The sequence below is a fragment of the Canis lupus genome, chromosome 23 (genome assembly GCF_011100685.1).
Source record: "Canis lupus familiaris isolate Mischka breed German Shepherd chromosome 23, alternate assembly UU_Cfam_GSD_1.0, whole genome shotgun sequence".
Classification (NCBI taxonomy): domain Eukaryota; kingdom Metazoa; phylum Chordata; class Mammalia; order Carnivora; family Canidae; genus Canis; species Canis lupus.
In genome coordinates, this window is record NC_049244.1 from 37,050,009 (window position 1) to 37,067,536 (window position 17,528).

The window sequence follows — 17,528 nt, forward strand, 5'->3', positions numbered from 1 at the left end:
ACATAAGCCCACCTCAGGGTCCTGTCTTCATTCAAATAGCAAGGCCATCTCTCAGTTTTCTTAGATGACCTCTAGAGGACCGCAAAGGGCATGGGGCTTGCCCAAGGACACACAGATGCTGAGAGGGGGACCCATGGGTGGTATTGGGGATTCTAACTCAGAATCCCTGCTCTAACCCCTCTCTCTGCAGACCTGGGTCGGCCCCAGAGCCACATGCAATCAGCCTCTTCCACTGGTAGCTCTTTTAAATATTTGTAGCCTACTAGAATTTCTTCTTACAGGGAGTCAGCAGAGGGCACGGCTTCAGAGGGATGGCTCTGAAGCCAGAAAGAGCAGAGCATTTTTTAAAATATTTTATTTATTTATTCATGAGAGACACAGAGAGAGAGGCAGAGACACAGGCAGAGGGAGAAGCAGGCTCCATGCAGGGAGCCTCATGCGGGACTCGATCCCTGGACTCAGGACCACAACCTGAGCTGAAGCCAGATGCTCAACCACCGAGCCACCCACGCGTCCCAGGAGCAGAGCATTTGATGCAGGTCCTACTATGCCTTGACTCAGGGACATTAGGCAAGCCATTTAACTTTGCAAACCTTCAGATGTGGCATCTGCACAATCAGGCTCTAGGGACAGCCTCAGAGGGCTGACATAAGGTAAAATTGCTCCCCGCACACATAGGAATGGCTCGACGGTTCCAGCAAGGAGGTTCAGGGAGAGAAGAATTAGAAGCTACTAAAGTGAGTTTAGGAGGCAGGCCAGCCTTTGGCTGCCATTTTCTGACTGTGTGACCTTGGGTTGGTCTCTTGACATCTTAGCATCACTTATCTCATCAGTGAAATGGCCCCCCTCCTGCTCTGTTCCTCAAGGTAGATGCCATGCAAGCCCATAACACACGTAAGAAGCCCAGCATTTGGCTCAGGGCCATTAAATGGTGGTTTTCTTCCTGCTGTCTGCATCACTGAGTGGGAGGACAGCCCGAGGCAGCCTAGGCACAGTATCATCGTGTGCAGGCCATCCAGCCACTTGGGCTCCAGTGATAAATGTGAGCCACGGCAGGCTGCCCCACCTCTTCTTGCCATACTTGTCCTTACCTCTAAAGTGGGCAGGATAGTGTCCCCTTCTCCCCACATCCACCTCACATGGTACTTGGTAGATAGAATGACAGCATGCATATCCCATCCCTTCACATGCCATTACAGGGGTTTGCACCATTGACCTTCTCTAATCACAGAGAGGGCTAGCCCTGGTCCTACCATGACAGAGGAACTCTCAAAGCTTCCATTTAACTCAGGGAACTTTGCTCAGGGCTAACTCTGAGCAAACGGGGTGCCAGGGGGTGGTGAGTCCCTGGGGACCGTACGCTGGAGCAGTGGGGTGAGGGCAAGCAGGTGAACAGATCACAAATAGATCATTCCAATACAAGGAAGTCAGAGCAGTGGCCCCAAAGGCTATGAAAGCAGAGAGCAGGGGTGCCCAATGCTTCAGGAAGGCTTCTCTGGGGAGGGGGTCATGAGGCTGGGGTCTGAGGGGTCAATACAATTTCGCCAGGTGCCCTAGGGTGTGGGAAGGAGACACTACTGGGAAGGAGCAGGGAGGAGTATCCCCGGGAGAGGTCGGTGCTTAAAAGCTGCACCTTTTAGGAACCTGTTTCCATCCCCTGTTCTGCTCAGCATCTCCTGCTTTATGGCTGACAGAGGATAAGAATTTCGGTCACACAAAAGGATTTGGAGAAAATTGAGCAGGGACAGATGAACTGGTGTTTGTTTTCATGATAAAAGTGAGATCTCCAGGGTAGATGGGGGATGAAGTAGACAGAGAGATTCTATAAGGCTGTAAGCATAACAACCAGAGTTCCCCCGGCCTCCCCAGTGAGACTCCTTTCTTCTCACTTCTCTGGGGGTGCCCGGCCAGCCTCAGCCCCTGTAGTTGGTGCCCTCGGCTGGAAGGCTGATGTCTGCTGGTCAGGTGGAGCAGGGCAAGACCTTACCTGCCTTACCATGGGAGCAGCAGGCATGGACAAGTGAGTGTGAGCAGAATGGTAAGTTCAGGGAAGCCTGTAGGGCCTGTAGATGCCTAATCAGACAATGGGCCAGTATGGGGGAACCTGTCTGGGACCTCTAGAAACTAGTACACTCTGAGGCGGGCTCACTTCTGATAATCTGGTTGGTGGAAGTCAATATTTAGAGTAAAATGTGACCTTATTTTCAGCCACAGTTGAAGACAAGTAGGTTGTTTGGTTATCCATGTTTCAGCAACGAGGCATTTTCTGGAGGCCAGAAGCCACTCTGCTTCTCCCAGTGCCAGTGTTTGTCTCTGGCCGGAGGCTCCGCATCCCTGGGTGATAGCAGCCAGCCTCACACGGGCAGAGCCAGGCAGGTGAGGCCTGGGAGCCCGTCTACCCCCTGGGAGCTGTGGTTAATGACGGCCTCCCACTGGCTGAAACCCTCAGCTTCAGTGGGCTTCTCCCTGCACCCAGGCCCAGAAGCAAACATAGTGCGTCACCGACACCTCCTGGCCTCCAAAACATTTTTGCTCCTCAGACCCTTAGTTTCTGTAAATTTACAGCAGCCCCATTACCAAATGCAAGACCAAGCCCTCCATACCTAGTTTGTGGATGGACTCACACAGGCCAGCAGGGCCCTGGGGCGAAGGGAAGAGGCAGGCCGTCTGTGTGCCTGGGGCTGGGGAGAGGGGCTCCCCAGCAGGCAAGGGAGAAGGATGGTCTTCAAAACACAAGTTCTGCATTCTGCTAGAGAGCCTGAGCTAACAGGCAGCAGCCCTTTTTCATGAGCATTTTTAAATTACGAAATGGCTTATGATGCTCTTTCAAAGATGATTTTTGAAAAGTATAACAACCAATAAGAATTCCCCATAATCCAATTAATGCGACCATCAATGTGATGGTATCCTTTTCTCTGAATAGTCACTTCAACTTCGTGTTCTTTTTCTACTTACCTTTGTGCCTTATGTATTGTCACACCTCATAAAACCTCACCAGCCCCCCCAGCGGCTACATAATATTCCCTCACAGAAGGTCAGATGTGCTTGTCTGTGTCCTTGCAGTTAGAGCAGTGTGATTGATTTTAGGGTGGCTCCATTTTTCTTTTTTTGTGCACCAGTGAATATCTTTGTGTAAAAGTCTTTGCATTTTGAGTCACTTTCTCAGGAGTATATCACCTGGGCCCAAGTACGTGGCCATTTCTTAGTCTGAGATGCATTTTTTAAAAGATTTTATTTATTTATTCATGAGAGACAGAGAGAGAGGCAGAGACACAGGCAGAGGGAGAAGCAGGCTCCCTATGAGGAGCCTGATGCAGGACTGATCCTAGGATCCCAGGATCACAGTCTGAGCAGAAGGCAGATGCTCAACACTGAGCCACCCAGACGTCCTGCCTGAGACACATTTTGCCAAGCACCGGTCTGGTCGTTTATGATGGCTTATGCTGCCCCCTTCACCCTCACGTACTCTCGGGCTTCTGGTGTATTTACTCAACTCTGCAGACTTGTACCATATTTTCTGAAGAGATAATAATTTGGTTCCAATTTTAGAATATAGTTTAGTGAAATGAGAAGTCCTGTAGGACTGTAATATTACCTAGAGTCATGGTCTTTTTATTTAAAAAAATAAATAAAAAGTTTTGCAATCATGTACAACTGATCTGGAAATTAAAGAGATCCATATTACCGGAGCATAAAAAGTATACATAGGACACCTTTACAAAAAGACTGAGAGTGTGTGCAGGAAAAACCATACTCTTGCATTGCAAATGCTTTTCGAAGCCATAAAAGTAAAGATTTTTGAAGAATAGCTACTCCATCTTGCACCAATAATATACATTTGTCCCAAGATAAGAAATTTGCCTGGAAAATGCTCATGTTTATTAGACGTAAGAGAGAAGAGTTTCTATAAATCCAAGAGAAAGTACCCTGGTTGGTTGAGTTAATGATTTCCCCCTTGGGAGAATTATCTTTCAGAAAAGCTGCTCTTAAATTGCCTGGTTTCTGCACCTTTCCGGCATCAATCTGCCTGCTGTGTTTCTGTTTGGGAGCCGAGAAGCATGTGAGTAGAGGATCTTTGGAGAGGAAGGGGTCGGGGAGAAAGTTAGCAGCCAAGCTTTGAGTGGGTTTTCCTGGTTTCTGAACACCACAGGATTCCCTTTGATGGCAGCATGAGCTGCTCCTCCAACAGCCCCGAGGAGCTTGGAGCCAGGGCGAAGGGGGCGCACAGGCTTTAAAGAGGTGATGCCCAACACTAGCAAGCTCAGATGCTTGTCGAGGAACTGAGGTGCTCACACTGGCACCAAAGAGCCAGAAGAGAATGGGGCCCCTCACAACACGGGCCCAGAGGCTGGCTGCTTTGGGGCACAGCATCCAGAGGCTTGCACCAGGCATTAGAACGGAGCAGAACCCAAAGGCTGTGTGTAGATCCAAAGGCCCTGGAGAAGCAGCACACAGAGCAACCCCGAACCTGCCCAGCAGCGTGGCAATATCTTCCATCCAGAAAGGCTGGACCCAGCAGGAGGATCTGCAAGGAATGAAACAAGGAAAAAGTCTGAGCAGAGCAGGAGGGCCAAGGGAATTCTCTGAGCCTCAGGACCTGGGCAGGCACCTCTCATGAAGCATCCTTGTTGTTCATTTCCCAAGTATTCAGTGAGAACCTACAGTGTTCTGGAAACTGCACCGGCACTGGAGGTTTTTAAACTAACAGAATAGATGCAGACCATGATCTCATGGAACCTCTGATGGGAATGGGGGTGGGGATAGAGAGTAGCAGAAAAACAATTAAGAAATAAATTAATAGTTTATTCTGTTGGCCAAAGCCAGTCACATGGCTAAGCCCCGGCTCAATGGGGCGTGGGTATGTACTCCTTCCACTGGAGGGGGGCATGGTCAGGAGCAATAGTCTAATGCACACAACAGGAAGTGGCTCTCTCACCACTCAGAGCTGTAGGTGCTCCATCTGTGGTTCTTCCGGGACCAGAACCCGTGCTTTGCCCTGCAGAAGGTAAAGAAAGAAAATACAGCTTGTTCTGAATTCATTTGGTATGACCTCCTACCCTGCTGGGTCAGGTTCCAGGCAGCAAACAGGTCTCCCTCTGAGCATCCTGTGTAGGGCACAGAAATCCTTTCTTAGCTCCTCTCTGGCCGCTGGGACCCATGAATGTGGTGAGAGAAGGAATGAGAGTCCATTGCTCAATGTTGTTTGGGTTGGTGGCTTCCGAGTCTATCTGCATCTTGATCACTTGGGAGGTTAGTTAAAATGACAGATTCCAGGCCCTGGCCCTCAAAACGTTCCGCTGGAAATCTCCTCAGGTGGGGCCCAGGAATTAGTGTCTTTAGAAGTTTTTCCAGTGATTCTCCAGAGGCCAGCCTTAACCCTGCCCCTGTCTAGAGACAATGATTTAGGGGACACAGTGTGAGTCCCACGTAGGTGATGTATGTTGCAAAGCACATGAACTGGGGAGGAAAGAATGTGATCTAGGCTGGAGTAATCGTGGAGGACTCCCTGGAAGAGGTGAACTGGATGTATTACCCTGGGGCAGTGGTGACTAGGTCAGATTAGAAGGACAAAGAGAGGTAAGATAAGAAGTTATCATAGTAATTGGTCCAGGTGGGAAGTGATGATGGCCTTTCACTAGAGTGGAGAGACACCAATCTTGGAAGCAGGAGGCCTTAATGGCCCTTTGCATGTGGAGGGTAAAATGTTAACAGTGCTCTGAAGCACTGCCTTCTATATCTGAAGCCTTTGGAGGTTAGTTTTAGGAAAGCATGATGATAGAGTATTATCTCGGGCCATGCTTCTGAAATCATCTGTGTTGCAGGACCAGGATTTTTTTTCCCAATCAGTCATGGACCAAAATTGTGTAAAAATGTGTAATAGAAACAAATTTCCGGGGAAATGAAATAAATAGCAAAGCCATTCAAAATGTCAACCAAAATTTTTATTTTATTAGCGTCAACAAATATAAACTCACTCTGTCAAATGGCCATAGAAGTTTCTAAATGCTTACTGTTGATCTCTCTAATGACCTCATCACAGACCTAGAGCAGTCCAGGGACCCAACTGGTCTACAGGCCACAATTGCGTAGCGTTGTTCTGGCAACATGTCCTTGCCCTCGCCTCCACAAAACCTGAAATGGTTTGGATCATCTTTCCAATCAATCTCCTCCACCAGCCATCCTTCTGTGGTCCTTGCCTAGTGGCGCCGGTTCTCCTGGGTGACAGTGACAGGCAGGCTTTGAAGAGGGTATGTTGGAGGTCTCTGGTCGCAGCCAGAAGCTGTTGGGAAGGAAGCTGTCTGCAGTTTGCCAGGTGCTCCTACAATGAAGCTTGCAAGCGTCTGCCTGTGTACAGGACTCCGAAATCACCCGAGGGGCAGCTGTGAGGGTTTTCTTAGGCCAAGGAGCCACAAGTGTGGATATGAGACAAAATGAAAGCCCTTTTGCCATAAGGAACCAGAGAGAACTTCAGGGGCAGAACAAAATTTGAGGACAGATTTCCTCGTTGTTTCACTTGGCATCTATTGAGATGTCTCAGGGTGAGGGAGATATTAAAAGGAGTAAAGATATATGAGGTTTTCCAGAGCTGGAGCCATACGTTAAGTGCAATTTCATCGTCATATACACTCTCCCACAGACACTCAAATTCAGGCTGGGGTGTGTGCCTGCACACACATGCACACACATGCACACACGCACACATGCACACACACACACACACACACACACCCAGCAGCCATGTCTTAAATCATTCCCACTGTAATGCCTGGCAGTCTGTCATTTGGCAGCTGGCTGGGGTTGAGGTGTGCTATCCCACCTGGACAGCAGCAGAGGTTCTCTGGGTCCAGATGATCACCTTCCTCGCCCCTGACAGCCAGACCTGGAGCGTGAGTGTGCGTGTGTGTGTGTGCATGCACGGGTGCTGGTTTCCATATACTTAATCGCTCACTCATTACCGAGCACCTAGTGTGGACCAGGCTCTGCACGGTGATGCACAAGTCATGCTCCAGAGCACGAATGGGCCATAAACAAGTAAGTAAGTGATGCTCCAGAGGGGAGGACAGGCAGGGATGGGTGGAAGCAGGGTGCTGGTCATCAAGCTGTGGCCCGGAGGCCTCCTTTACAAAGGCACCTGTGAGTTGAGGGCTGGAAGCAGCGGAAGACCAGCCACAGGTAGGGCAGGAACGGAACATCCGGGCCTGAGGCTTACCCTGTGATATGGGCATGTTTTTGTTTTGTTTTTTTTTTTCCCCTCTCTTCTTCCCTTTTGTACTTAATTAAGAAATCTCTTTTGAGGAAGAATGAAAAGATAATAAAATGCTCTGACTTTGTGAAACTAAAATGTAGTAAATGGAAAGGGGTCGGCAATAAAGGAAGAGAGAGGATTCCTTGTATTTGTAATTGAGTTCAGAGAGTCTGTGGTTTGGTTTCTTTTAAAACTGTGCCTGCATGTAATTGCTTTTAATTGGAGAAGAGAAAGCCACATAATTTAATCCCTGTTAAGTTGTGTGTGGGCCTATTATATGTGGAGCACAGGGCTAAGTGGTTTGCATTTATTATCTGACATAAACCCTTTCAACGGCTCTGAAATAGGTGATAGTATCACCAGCGTCCGCGTGAGTGTCACGAGGGTTTGCTTGCTCGGGCACAGAAGGAAATGACTGGCCCACAGTACATGGCACCAAGCGGGACAGCTGGGATTCACACGTGGGTCTGAGCCCAAGGCCCGGGTTCCTCCTTTTGGGTGGTTAATAACCATCCCCATTCTGCAGATGAAGAAACAGAGGCTTTTAAGGTTAAGGAACAGTCCCAAGGTTACTCAGCTAAAGGCAGGACCAGTTACATAATTTGTAGGTTCCAGGTCAAAATGAAAGTAGGGGGCCTCTCGTTTTCAAATTATTAAGAATTTCAAGACAGGGATGGTAGAGCAGTAAAGCAAGTACAAGGCCCTTCTGAGCATGAAGCTCGTCTCGGAGCCAGGATTGGGTTCCCAGCCTCACTGACACCTCACCACCTCCTGTCTCCTTCCAGCTGAATGTCCCACTTCACAGTTAAAGATCCAGAGCAGCACTTGAGGAAATGTAAAAAGAAAAAAAAAATCAGAAAAGCAAAGAATGCTTTCTGGGGTTGGGCTTTGGAGTTAGGTGGGCCTGGAATAAGTCCTGGCCCTACCACTTGTATTGTCTCACTTATTCTTCACAGCATCCCCATGAGATGGAGTTGTCGTTTCCCCCCATTTTCCAGATGAGAAAATCAAGGCCCAGAGTATCTTGCCCAAGGTACAAGAGCTGGTGAACAGAGGGGGGTCTGAATCCAAAAGTCTAGCACTCTGTCATCTAAGTGTCATCATGGCCCTTTCCAAGGTCAGGCTTGGACACTGAGGAAATCACCCCTAGGAGCCACGTGGGGAGCAGGGAGAGAAGATGAAGCTCAGAAGCCAGCTTTTGTCACCCTTATATGAAGACTTTGGAAGAGTCTCTATTACCTAAAGTGTAGAAGATCCCCCACCCAGCTCAGCACTCAGTCTGGTCCCAAAGTTCCCCATTCTGGCCCACCTGGCACCAGGGCCCCCAGGAGGCCACCCCCAGCCTCACATAGGTCTACACCTTCTGAGTTGTGCCAGGGTGCTGAGTTGTAGATTGACATGGGGGATACTATACTCATCATTTCCCAGCTAAATAGCCCCCCTTGGCCTCGTGCAGCCCCAAGCCCATGATGGAGACATCCTGGGGTTCTATTTTGCCTTCTGGCATTCCCCACCTTCCTCAATATTTGCCTTTTATTGTCTGTATTCTCCTGTTTTGACAACTGGGGTCTTGCTGACCCTCAGGGTTAGCCAATTCCTAGCAATTCAAAGATAAGAGACAGCTTACCCTTTTGCTCTTCAAACACAGACCAACCGATCCAGAACCCACACCCCCAACGACCTTCCTTGTTGGGCTCTCAAACCCTGTGCCTCCATCTATCTGCCCTAACCGCTCCAGGGCCAGGAACCAGACAGTAAGGGACAGCCCCTGTACACCAGAGGCCACTGAAATTATACGAACTAGCATTTTTGGCAATCCTAAACCTGGTTACCATGCTTTGCCTGTTCCTTCCCATGGAAACCACAATAAAGGCTCTTGTGCCCGGTTCCCCACCCCCCTCTGCCTCCTGACTGGCCACACTGCTTCTCCCCCAGTGGTATACATAGCCCCCTCTCCTTGGGATCTCTGAGTGTAATAAATGATCTGTTCAGTGGCAACAGCACCCTGATCTCTTGGCCTTACCATACTTAAATAAATAAAACCTATATTAAGACAAATGCCCAGGTCACTTCCTCCAGGAAGCCTTCATCGATTGCCCTACTCAACATAATTTACTTCTCCATTCCCTGGAGCCTGCACTTTGTTCCTCTGTCTGCTCAGTAGGAGCTGGCTGCTGTCTGTGGCTGCTACCGCCTTGGCTGTGGGCTCCCAGTTAAGGGTTAGGAGTCGGTCATACTTTTGTGCCTCCCATGTCTAGGGCTCTGCTGGAACATAGTAGGTGCTCAGTAAAGACTTGGCATCTGAAAAGTGATAAGAATGATACAAGAACAATAATAATAGTAGTAATGAGAGTAGCTCTCTGTTCCCAGTGCTTTTCATATCTTTTTTCCAAGTCCCAAAGCAATTCTGCAGGGGATTAGCCTCATTCTACAGATGCAAAATGAGTCTCAGAGAAGTTCAGTGATTTATTCAAGGCTACACAGCCAAGGAGTGGCAGAGTCAGGGTTCAAACCTAACTGTGTCCAGCTGCAGAGTTAACACTTTTGAATTTAATTAAATTGAATCGAACTGAATTGAAGTTAATTCCCCATTGTGTGACCCTGTCAGAGGGGGCCCTCTGCATGGATTGATGATCAGGAGTATTCTAATGTTCTGAAAATGAACACCAGACCTAATCCAGCTGCCAAATGACCTTTTCAAAGCAGAATCTGGATATGTTATGCCCTCACTGAACACGCATTTATGGCCCTTCACTAGCTTTTAGGTGAAACCCAAACCTCTTACCCAGCATTCATCATCTGACCTCTACTTACTTCTCCAGCCTCCTCTACTTCCTAATCCACCCCAAATTCAGATGCACTGGATGGCCATGGAGATAAAGTTGCTCCCTGCTGAGCAAAAGTACCTCTCTAGCTTCTGCTGATAGGAAAGGAAGCCCCTTGGTGCCCAAATCAAAGTCACCCACCTCTTGGAGAAAGTCTTGAAAGATGCCAGATCTCTAATGATGCCTGCAGAGACTAGAATGTCAGCCGCCTGCACGATCCTGTGCAGGGGGAACCTTTTCCTGCCCTCCCACTATCCTGCATCCCCACATCCAGCTACTCACTTTGTGTAAACCCAGAGATTCCCTAGAAACCCTGATGCCTATTCAGCGGAGACCAAGAAGAGCTGGAGGCCCGTAAGCATCCACAGTTAAGGAATGAAGACTATTTTGACATACCTGGGTCTTCCCTTTTCATCCTTCAGTCTCACTTCTGAGGACAGAAGTGGAACAATTCTGAATGTCTTGGATTACAAAAACCTGCAAACTCTCTGCTTTCCAGAACTCCCAGATTTGCTTTTTTCCAACTCCAGGCATCTAATATGAGAGTTCCAAGTGGTTAATATTCTCCCGATAAGAAAGCATGTGTCCCCCCAAATTTAACAGGAGTTCTAATAAAATCATCATGTTTCTAATTCCTTAACCAAGGAAGAAGGAGTTTAATTCCTAAAGGCATTCACTGTTCACTTTTCCAGGAATACCTACAAGGCAGTTGAGCCCGATTTATCAAAACAAGAGGTAGTCTGCTTCCTTTCTCTTCTACTTAAGAAAAAAAATTGAACCACAATTCATAAACTAGTCTCCAAGTCCTTTATAAACTGGAAAGATTTTGTTTCTAAGCAGGAAAGCTCAGAGAAGTTGAGGAAGCTTGTGAACCAGAGCGCGGGACATTCCTTTTGTGAGGCTTCAACAGGAAGGTCACCATGTTGAGCCCTTAACCTTCAACGCTCATGACAAGGCCATGAGGAGGTATAACTAATTCAGATCTGCAGGTGAGGTTGTGGAGGCTCAGAGATGACTCATTCAGCTTTGCAGAGGTCACATCACCCACCTCTGGGGAAGATGTGATTCAAGTATAGTCCTCTGCAGTCTCCAGGGTCAAAGCAACCCCAGTGTCCCCACCAGCTGCCCTCAAGGTCAGGCAGTGATGAAACTGACAACACTCCTTGATTCTCTGCCAACATCAGAGATGATCACTTTACACATTGATGTATATATGTATATATTTATGTTTATATATATCAGTATAAATTGAACATTCAAAAATAATCTGTAAAAATTGCACTTGTTCTCCATCCTGGCAAATCCTCAGAACCATGGCAGAACTATTGTAAAAGAGCTGCCTGGCCTTGGGCAAGGCACGCCAACTGTCAACCATGGCTTTGTCCTCTGCACAATTAAGATAATAACTATTGGATTCCTGGGAGGATCAAGCAAAAAAAAAAAAAAAAGATAGATGTATAAGTGCCTACACCTTATAGATGCTTAGTAATTGTATATCCTTTTTTTCCTGCAGTAAGTACTATTGAATAAACGGTAAGTCAACCATAATATATCTATTGAACATAATCTTTGTGTTTGGCACTAAAATTAGTCTGCATTTAATCCCCCTCCCCCCACAAATACTGGGTGGTAAACACCATGTTTAGATAAGAGGAAACTGAGACTCAGGGAGGGTAAATGATTCGCCCTAAGTCATGCAGGAAATGGTAGAGGTGGGGGTTGAACCCACGCACACTGAGTTTAGAGGCCAGACTTTCACCCATATTGCTATCCTACCTCCAGGAGTTGAGGATGAATAGACATTTCATGTGACAAAGGCTGAATCTGATGACTTGCCTTTTGCTCTCTTGATCCCCATCTCAGACTCTTTCTTGGAAAACGAATGATGTTTGTGTGAGCTTCCCACTCTCTCAAGGACACTACACTCAGAAAGCTTCATCGATTTCTTTTACTATGTGGTTGCAATTTTTGCCTGTTCCTTGCGAACCCTCAAAAGCGAGCCTTGAGAGGTCAGCAAAGCCACTGCAGATGTGATGTTTCCAGAGCTATTTTGTACCTGATTTCTTCCCAAAGAGGCCCTTGCCCCCCACCCGCACCCCCAGCCTGGAGGTGGTGAGAGAAATAAAATCTCTCCTAGGCCTGTACCTCCACTGACCTTCCCTTCATTATTCATTTGCTTCTTTTTTTTTTAATTTAATTTTATTATTTATTTATTTATTCATGTGAGAGAGAGAGAGAGAGGCAGAGACACAGGCAGAGAGAGAGGCAGGCTCCATGCAGGGAGCCTGATGTGGGACTTGATCCCGGGTCTCCAGGATCACGCCCTGGGCCAAAGATAGGAGCCAACCACTGAGCCACCCAGGGATCCCCCATTTGCTTCTTTATTTGCACTCCTTCTAGGAACGATTTTAGGTGGAATCTCTCATCAAAGATAACCACCAAAATATCTAGACACCCACAGCCCCCAGAGAAGAGAGGGAATCAATACCACAGATGGCTTGGGCTTCTTCAATGAAGAAGCTTCCAGAAGGAGGTGATGTGGGAAGACCTTGCATCAGCAGAAGTGGCAAAAAAAACAAGAGCTGCTGCCACAGGGCTCACCCCATGGCACAAAACCACTACACAAAACCACTTTCTCCATTTTCCTATCTGCATCTTTGAAGAAGGGAAAATCCAGGGAAAGAGGGGTGAGGCAAGGAAGGAAGGGTAAGAGACCTCCTCCTTGGTGCCCTTTCTTAGCATCAGGAAGTAGATTCCCTTCATCAGCAGCTCTAGACTAGCTGCCTTGCTGAGAACAAAAAGAACCCAACATGTTATGGGCTGCTGTGGGGATGGCCAGACTGCAGGTCGGAGCAGACGGGGGCAGTACCAGAGAGGGGCGAATAGGCCACAAGTTCTGTCTATGGCTCAGGAAAGGCAGCCATGGCAGCAGCCGGGTTAGGTGACTGAGGCTCCCCAGATCCACCTGGCAAATACTCCCTACGCTCTGACCTCAGTGTAGACGGATCGAAAATAAACATCACAATCCCTGCCGTTCAGCAGCTCCCAGTTACTGGGGGGAGGCAAGCATACCAATGAATCCTGCAGGATTCATTCACGTTTTTTACCAATATCGGGTGAGCATCTACTCTGTGCCAGGCACTGGGCACAGAGCGTGATGGGGATTCAGAGTACCATGAAGCTTAGAGTCCAGTGCTGTGTCTGATGTGGAGGATGCTGTGGAGCACAGGTGAGCATATCTCCCCAGACCAGAGAAATTCGGAAAGGTTGCGCAGAGTTACCACGGCAGAAAGGCATAGAAAGGGAGCTCTGTATAGAAGAAACAACACGATCGAGCGTTCAGAGGCAGGAAACGTTGTCCCTGAGACCCAGGGCTGGCTGAGTGTGGACTGCTGCTTACAGCTCTGACCTCAGATGCACCTGACAAAAGCCCTGCTGCCCCCCTCCAGTGGTTCATCTTTACTGAACTTGGGGCCTCTGGAACATGGCTTAGAGCAGCTCCAGGATCTCATCCTCCAGGAGGTGATGGGCTAGTCCAGACACAGCTGCTGGAGGCTTTGAGGAAAAGCATGCAATTGGGTACCTTCTCTTTCGCATGCAGTCCCTCCCACCCAAATATCCTCCCGTGGTAAGCTCCTGGTGAGCCACCTACAACCCTGCGTGCAGTCTCTGCTCCTGGCCTGCTCTGAGAAAATCCCCAAAAGGGTAGCTGGTTGACTTGGGGGTTCAGACCTAAACCCAGATGGCGTGGCTATCTGGAACGTGGCGGGGTTGCAGAGCAAGGACACTCGTACCCCTGGACTGAACATCTCCCTTCCTCTCCTAGAATAACACCACCCGAGGCCCTACTGCATGCCATGCACACACCGAGGCCCTCGTTCCTCACCCCAACACTGAAAGGTCCCTATTTTATTGATGAGGTGCCCGAGGCTTGGAGACCTTCATTAACCTGCCCAGAAACTTCCTGACCAGACAGAGTCAAGCCAAGATTGCTGGGGCATCTGCTTCAAACCTGCTTCTCTGAGGCTTCCCACGCACACCCATCCTTGGCATTGAGACCTCAGCTCAGACAGTTCTCTGCATCCAAAGAGCCTCTCTCTGTCACCGCTTTTTCTTTCAGAGACTCACTCTCTCAGACAGGACAGCACAGGCCTCCCCCCAAGCCACCCCCACCCCTGCTCCGGCTCCGCAAGACAGGGACCCTTCCTGGCTCCTTCACTGCTGTATCCTCGATGCTCCATGCAGAGCCTCGTACACGGAAACCCCGAACACACGGTTGCTCAGTGAACAAAGGCATCTGGCCCCTCCACAGAATCGCTCAGGATGGCAGCCTGGGGCCCACTGGGGGCTTGTGAAGAACCTGACCCATCAATGCCAGATTTCCTCACAGGCAATTTCATAGGTTTTTATTTCTGCTTCAGCAAAAGGATACCTTCCAGCAAGGTTTATGTGACAAACATGTGGCTTCATAAGCCAAGGGTGTCCGTAGGTCTCCTTCCTTGATCCTGCCCCCCGGGTCTGGCTAGGTCTGCACAGACCTCACAGACGTGCCCTCGCAGAGCGCGGTGCGCCCACTGCTGTCAGCAAGCACTGTGCGTGGTCACTAGGAGCGCAGCGTTGCCTGGAGGGTCCTCTGCCCTTCGACTGCTGCTCTTGTTGTTCCAGCCAATTCATGTGTACACTCCCTGTTGGTGTTTATCTTCGCTGATTGCTCTATCTTGTGTGGTGCCATTTTGGTTGTGGTTTTGTTCCTCTCCAACACTTTATCATCTCCAAATTATTCTTCCACTAAGAAGAATCGATAAGACCATCGGCTCCACTTAAGTGGGTCACGGTCCTGAACGCTTGAGAAAGAATCCTGCACCCCACCTCATGACCCCCAGGAACCCGGAACTACCATGCCCTCTTGTCGTATGGCGGGACATACCCATTCCTAAAAGCCACCCCACTAGGCAAGATGAGGGAAGTGGAGCAAGCAGCATAACACTCAAAAATGTCATCAGTGACACACAGAAAAGAGAGGAAGAAAACATGTTAGCCTGGTTTTACACAGGTTAAGTGGTTAAGAAAATATACAAGTACTTCGATGACTATGGCACGTCACCTTGAAGAGACCTGATGTTTGCCCGCAGAAGAGGATGGGGGAGGGCTGCAGCTGGAGCAGAACCGCGACAAGGGGGGTGCTTCTGAATGGAGGGGAAGTTGTAACTGTGGGGGCAGGTGGATGTGGCCCTCAACACTCAGTGGCCTGCGTGGCTGCTAGACGTTTGAGGCGTGTCCATGGGCGTGTTTTGTACATTCCTACCTGGCTCGGCTCAGCTGGGTGCCGCTTTCTGCCTTCACCCAGTGTTTCTCAGGAAGGAAATCTTGCATAATGGGCAAATGTGAAATTCCTCTTATCCTCAGATTGTTCCCAAATATATCAATTATGCTGGAACAAATTCACATTTTCAGAACAAGAGCTACAGCAGAACTGGCCGTACCCGATTGACTTTAACCTTTTCCTTGTTTATTCAGACTGGACCAAGAGGATTGAGTATCAGCCTGGCTCCGGGAGCGTGCCGCTTTTCCCCAGCATCCACCTGGAGACGTGCGACGGGGCCGTGTCCTCCATCCAGATCACCACGGAGCTGCAGACCAATTACATCGGGAAGGGCTGCGACCGGGAGACCTACTCTGAGAGATCCCTTCAGAAATTATGTGGTAGGTTTTTCCTGTTGGGATCTTTTTTTTTACTTAATTGCTTTTAAATGATTTATACAAAACATATGTTATGAAAGAATTAGTCCCTCCCAACCCGCATTGGCATATGTTACTCCTGGATGAATATGAAGTCTACTTATTATGGTTGAAGGGTCAGATGGCTCAGCTCTCGGCATCAGGAACACCTGACCAGATCCCACCATTGACCAACTGTGTGGCTGGAGGCAAGGCATGTGACAAAGCCTCTACTCCTCATCAATAAAACCTAATTAATGACCTAGTGTATTTGAGAGAACCTATCATGGAGCCTGAAGAAACCTGGGCTCCCTTCCACTGGGTTGGTTTGGAAAGAGGCACCTGACCAGGGGCCAGTGTGAAGGGTGGTGTCTCTCACCGGGGAGAGGTCGGCTTCCTCCCCAAAGGATCAGCTACATAATTTGCAGGGCCCACTGCAAATGAAAATAGGAAGCCTTTGTTAAGAATTTAAGAATTTTAAGGCTACAGTGGCAAAGCATGAAACCAAGCTGGGATGCCTACCCCAAGCGCAGGCCCCACGTGACACCCTAGGTGGCATACCAATAAAGCCAGCCTAGCTTCCAGCTGGGGTGGAGGAGGTGGGCCCCGCGAAGGTGTCGCAGCACAGGGGAGAGGACCTGCTGTCTTCATGAGGCGATGCCCCAGCGAAGGAGCCACTGGGAACTAGGGGAACAAGGCCCACAGCGGTACGACATGAGGAAACGGCTTCACCAAGCACCTGCTCGGTACACCTGCCACACCGTTCACACGCATCACTTTAATTCTCTCGTCTTCAGTGTGAGGAGGTTGTTATTCATTCCATTTTAAAGGTGGAAAATTGGGCAGCCCGGGTGTCTCAGCGGTTTAGCGCCGCCTTCAGCCCAGGGTGTGATCCTGGAGACCCGGGATCGAGTCCCATGTCTGACTCCCTGCATGGAGCCTGCTTCTCCCTCTGGCCTGTGTCTCTGCCTCTCTCTCTCTCTGTGTGTGTCTCTCATGAATAAATAAATAAAATCTTAAAAAAAAAATAAAGGTGGAAAATTGGTACCCAGAGAGGAAGAAATGGCAGGTTCGAGATCCTGGTTAGAAGGTGACTGAGTCAGAATTTGAAGGTAGTTCTACCCGAATGCAGGCTGTTCAGCTCAGTAGCTGCGAAGGGCGGCCGGGCCTTGGGAGCTAGAAGGCCAGTCTCCCAGTCAGCCTGTGGCGTGCTCCATATGGTGGGAAGGGCCCCCGTGCGTAGAAAGCCAGCCCACTGACGTGCCAATGGGCCTTGGGGTGAGGTGGACCACATATATTTCCTTGCTGTCTTGTTCTCTCCCAGAATATTCAGGAACTCACATCTGTTCTATGGGGAGCTTAGGAAAGAGCTTACCCTTAGACTAGACCTGTGTTTGGGGGTAATTCCATCTCCACAAAAGGGACAGGAGCCTCCTGAACACAGTGCGATTCCGGGGCGCCGTCCCCTCCCAGGGGGCCCTCCACTGCTACCGCTGGGGCAGTTTGCCTCCCTCACCATTCCTGAACACACAAACACACACATGCACACACACACACACACACACACACTGCTCTTGCCCAAAGAATTAGGTGAAAATTTAGAAGTGAATGTGAAGTGGACCCTATGTGGGCCACCTCCCATTTATCATGTCACCCAGCTGTCAGGAAGGCCTGTGGGGACACACGCTTCTCCAGAACAAAGCAGTAGATTGGGGAGATCACCACAATTTCAATACTCC

General features: G+C 49.0%; 1 protein-coding gene across 1 annotated transcript in view; it reads left to right on the plus strand.

Annotated features, from left to right (window-relative positions):
• The window catches only part of CLSTN2 (calsyntenin 2), a 483,511-nt gene that overhangs the window by 359,221 nt on the left and 106,762 nt on the right, over positions 1–17,528 (plus strand). The window contains exon 6 of the mRNA XM_038571050.1: positions 15,589–15,774. Within this exon, the coding sequence (XP_038426978.1) occupies positions 15,589–15,774 (186 nt within the window). The remainder of the gene's footprint in view (positions 1–15,588; positions 15,775–17,528) is intronic.